The 4592-nt window shown below is 42.8% G+C and overlaps 1 protein-coding gene across 2 annotated transcripts; it reads right to left on the reverse strand.

Moving 5' to 3' along the window:
* Positions 1 to 638: 638 nt before the first annotated feature.
* On the reverse strand, positions 639 to 3171 carry SARC_02592. 2 transcript variants are annotated; one of them, XM_014303643.1, is made up of 5 exons: positions 2981 to 3171; positions 2567 to 2731; positions 1943 to 2346; positions 1352 to 1763; positions 639 to 1014 (listed from the first exon to the last, which is right to left on the reverse strand). In XM_014303643.1, the coding sequence occupies exons 1-5, from the start codon at positions 3047 to 3049 to the stop codon at positions 760 to 762; spliced, it is 1305 nt and encodes a 434-aa protein (XP_014159118.1). In that variant the 5' UTR covers positions 3050 to 3171; the 3' UTR covers positions 639 to 759. The 2 variants fall into 2 exon arrangements, with proteins under 2 accessions (XP_014159118.1, XP_014159117.1); XM_014303642.1 differs by having other exon boundaries at positions 2567 to 2783.
* Between the last annotated feature and the right edge of the window lie 1421 nt (positions 3172 to 4592).

Consider the following 4592-nt stretch of genomic DNA (forward strand, 5'->3'; position numbering starts at 1 on the left):
TATATATATGTGTGTGTGTGTGTGTATGTATGTATATATATATATCACAGCGGGATACCCATTACACTTCCTCTTCTGCGATTCCTAAGTATTCAGCGCTTGTAAAACGGATAGTCTGCGAGTCCGTACAATTCTGTGCGCCTTGGCTGATGAGTATCTTTGCAGCTTACACAATAAGCTGATGATATTGCTTCAGCTGTGGTATATACCTGAATCAAACAACATGTTTACTAGTCTTCCTCTACCCCATTCGGCAATATAGTGAACCACAATGGGCTGAACGAGAGTCTGCTTTCAGTCCGTGTCGTTGAATAGTGGTGCATTAGAAGCTAAAATAAATCACGCTCCATCGTTTGTCGATTCTCATTCCATAGCATTTTTGTTAGATTTTGCATTATGTTTGAGCTGTACTTCTTTCTTAGAGCGACCAAGCAAATGCCGCCAATTTATATCTAAAGGCCATAGCTAAAGCAAGATTTTATTTAGTGTATATTTTAGATGTAGGACTTTCGGAGGTAATAGTGACTAGGTACAAACACTAGATTGTATAACTGAATCGCTATTCATCATCAATCTCGTGCACTTTTCCAAATTGAGACATCGAGTTGTGAAATATTTCGACAAAGAGTGATCCAATTGAAGACGCCTATTAGCGTATTTCCTTTATTTCCAATATATGCGACTCGTATTGTGTTTAGAAAACTCATCCTCGTACTTTTTATAACTGGATTTATATTGTCTGTTATCGTACTTAACTAATCATCGTGGTGGATACATATTATACACCCCCTCTATAGCAGTGTCAAGGTTGCCGTCTAAATAAATGCTGGTATCCCCCGAAAATCCCCGCGCTTGACTCCTGAACTCGCTTCCCCTACTTTCGTCCTGTGTATTGGTAGGCCTCCTTATAGCACCATTCATCACAACGTATCCCGCTTCCTCCGTAATGTCATCTTGTTTGTCCCTCCTGCTCAGCAGCATATCGGGTGACCTTGTGTCCTCAAGATTGAGGTACTGCATAAAATATAATTGTTACGTGAATGTAGGAACGTGGATACAAACCTGTGATGTTGTATTGTGAATATATCTTTGCTCGAGGCCGAGCTAACCGTTACAGGCAGGTAACAAAGTTTTGGGTCTGATTTAGAATAAAACATTGAAAAACTACTTCATTATGACATCGACGTGCCATGCAATGGGTTCATGCACAGAACTGTATTCATTCACGATCACAAGCACTCCCGAATTGAACCAGAACTCCCCGGTTGATCCCAAAAATAACTCTGGAACTGAAACAATTCCTTTCCAAGAGTTATTGCCCGAATGATCGAGAATCACCGCCAATACATACCGTCATATCAGTATCCGCCTGGAGAAATGCTGTCTCGGGCGCTGTAATGGTTGTGTATGGATATTCATATCGAGATGGGTCCTCAATCGCCATACTCTCCTCACTCTTCAAGCCTCCCTTGAAGGTTTCGTTATTCTGTAGATACTCCATACTTGCGGTCATAAATACACCCTCGAGTTTCTGTCTCAACTCCTTGAATGTCGGCCTCTTCTCCACATCCTGCTCCCACCCACTCTTTATTATATCGAACACCGCGAGGGGACATACGGCTGGTTTCGTCAGGCGTGTCCCGGCAGCAACTGATGCCGCCAGATTGTATGTAGACAGGTCTTGGTAAGGAATGGCACCGTCTGAGAAAACTTCCCAGCAGGTGACGGCAAACGCCCAACAATCCGACTTTTCTGTGTAGGCTCTGTATATAAACGAGTACACAAAATGTATACGTTAGTAGGATGGAGACATGCTACGTACGGAGATTTGCATCTTGACCTGCGGAGCTTCTTCGATTGACAAACTTCAGGAAACCCATATCAGACATGCAAAGTAAGTTAAATAGAAATTAATAGTTCGTTTCGACCAGTACATTCTTACCTGTCCGTAATGGCCTCTATTGACAGCCATCGCACAGGCAGCAGCGTAGAGTTGCTCATGACATACTGCCTCTCGTTTTCATCGAACATCCTCGACAGCCCAAAATCGGCTATTTTGGTAACCGGGTACGAGGAGCCCGGCGAGAACTCGTAGCCTTCTACTATTCGGGAAGTATGTTCCACTGGATCGCTCAGCATGCAATTACGAGCCGCTAAATCCCTGTGTACAATATTAACCGAGGCCAGATACTCCATACCTCGCGCTATCTGGAGGCAGTGCCATAGTTTTTCATGCAGTGTGATGTATTTGGTTGAGATGATGGTGCCACTTTCGTCTTCGGACTGCGTCGACGGTTTAATGTACGAGCGTAGATCGCCTAGCCCCATGTACTCCATAATTAGGCACTGAATTGGCACGGAGAATCAATATAGCAGCCATTAAAATGCAATTCATCTTCAACACAGGACGTAGTGCTCAATTCGTTGTGGGTCACACTAATTGCGCTTTCAATCCCAAAGCATAGTCTATGACTGATCGTGCTCTGGTGGCACTCCAGAGACATCACTGTAAACTGCATCAGCTCAACCATGGACACGCAAAGTAAAAACTTAAGAACTTGCATACCTCACAAATCCCCTCATCGTGCTCAACGGTTGATAAACCGATCATAGAGACTATGTTGGGATGATCAAGACTCTTCATTATTTCAGCTTCGACGTGGAATTGCCCCGCACTTACCTCCTCGTTTCTGTGCTCTGGCTTCAGTGTTTTGATAGCGACGATTGCCGCCTAGTAGAGGTGGACAGAGCCGCATGAGCACCTTATCCGCGAAAGGTAGAAGCTTCGAGTGAAAGAGAAATATATAATTCGCACTGCCTTTAAGGAAAACTCATGATGAAACTGCGTAAGCTGTCCTTACCTTGCAACAGATACCGTGCTTGTGCCACACCCCTATACCCACAATCTTTATAAATAAAAACCGCGATGGACGGCATGAGAAACCCCCCTCCGGGTCGCAATATCGAGCACGCGACACACCTGTTTCTCGTAGAATAGAGCTCCCTTGTACACCGCTCCAAATTCACCAAGTCCTATAATTTCCATCATGACAAATTGGCTTGAATCTATGGGACCGGCCTGACCCTTGACCTGGGTCAGCGCTCCTGGAATATCGGTGGGAGGGGGGGCACCCTTTGGATATACTTGTCTGAAAGGTCCGGTCGTTTCCTAATATACAGGCGGTGTTATAGTTAAGAAATTTAAGATTTACGATTTAAGGATCAAAGTTTTGATGGAGAGGGAAAGCCCCTGAAATCTACCTTCCCAGGTGGCCCAGTCGATTCCTGGGATACAAACACACATTACTATCGTAGCATAGATAATACAGACCACGCACTACGACAAGACTATACAAATCAAGTTATGGTATATAGGCGATACAACTTACACAACTAAAAGGAGCTGCGGCAATGACTGGAACTGATACCGACGGCTAAATAAGGTAGTTTGTTGCACGCATGATAATGCCGCTGGTGATTTACAACACTGTAATTCAAGGAAGATTGGTACTATGCTTGAATATCGCTCATCACGCTCGATATCGCAATTGTGTAGACTGATATACATTTGAACCCCACGCACCTGTCCAGAAAGAAGTTTCTTCAATTTCTGATTGCCGTAAAACAAGAACACGGCCACTGCGATGCATGCCGCGAGTAAACAAGTAAGAAGGATAACCAACCAGGTGTAGTTTGTGGACTCCTCTGCGTAGGGCTCTCCTAAAACACCCGGATCAGCAAGCAATAGAGGAGAATCTGATAGATTGTAGGAATGGCACAGGGATGTTTCAAGTGTGTGTCAGTTTGTATTCTTCATCTCGATGAATACGAGACTAAAAATATTTTATATGGCTAAAACGTGAATTGGCCGACGGGGCGGAGTAAATTACACAAGCTTGGCTCGGTAATAATGTTCAATAAGACAACGTGCAATACAGCACTCAACTGAAGGAGCAATAGATTGAAACCGACAACCTCACAGGTTTTCTATTAGCTAGTTTGTGGCCCTTGTCAAATTTGTTGAATGCTCTTTCACATTGCTTTACCATATCAACTGGGGTAACTTGCGGAATTTCTTCAACTTACACTCAATAGACTTAGATGAAATATTGAATCGTTCCTTTCTCCTCCACCGCATGCGAGAAAAAATATCCATACAAAACTGACCGGGAACAACAAAACGTAATAAATCATCAGCAGCAAAGACACACCTAGAATCAGGATCCATGCGGTATTGTTAGCATCAACGAATTGAATCTGAGCGTCATATGTTGAATATGTACAGTCTGCCTGAGCGGGTATTTCGCTGATAGAGTAGGTTACAATGAATAAGGAAACGTGATACGCCTTAACTGCTGCAACGTATAGTTTACGCCTGCATCCGCTTGAACCACAATAAACAAATAAACATATATATATATATATATATATATATTGATATATATATATATATATATATATATATATAGTATATATATATATATATAGTATATATTATATATAGTATATATGTATATATGTATAATATAGTATGTGTGTGTACGGTCCGTACGTGTAGGTGGTGGTAGTACTATGTCGAAGAGTGCGTCGAG

This window comes from Sphaeroforma arctica (genome assembly GCF_001186125.1).
Source record: "Sphaeroforma arctica JP610 unplaced genomic scaffold supercont1.118, whole genome shotgun sequence".
Taxonomy (NCBI): Eukaryota; class Ichthyosporea; order Ichthyophonida; genus Sphaeroforma; species Sphaeroforma arctica.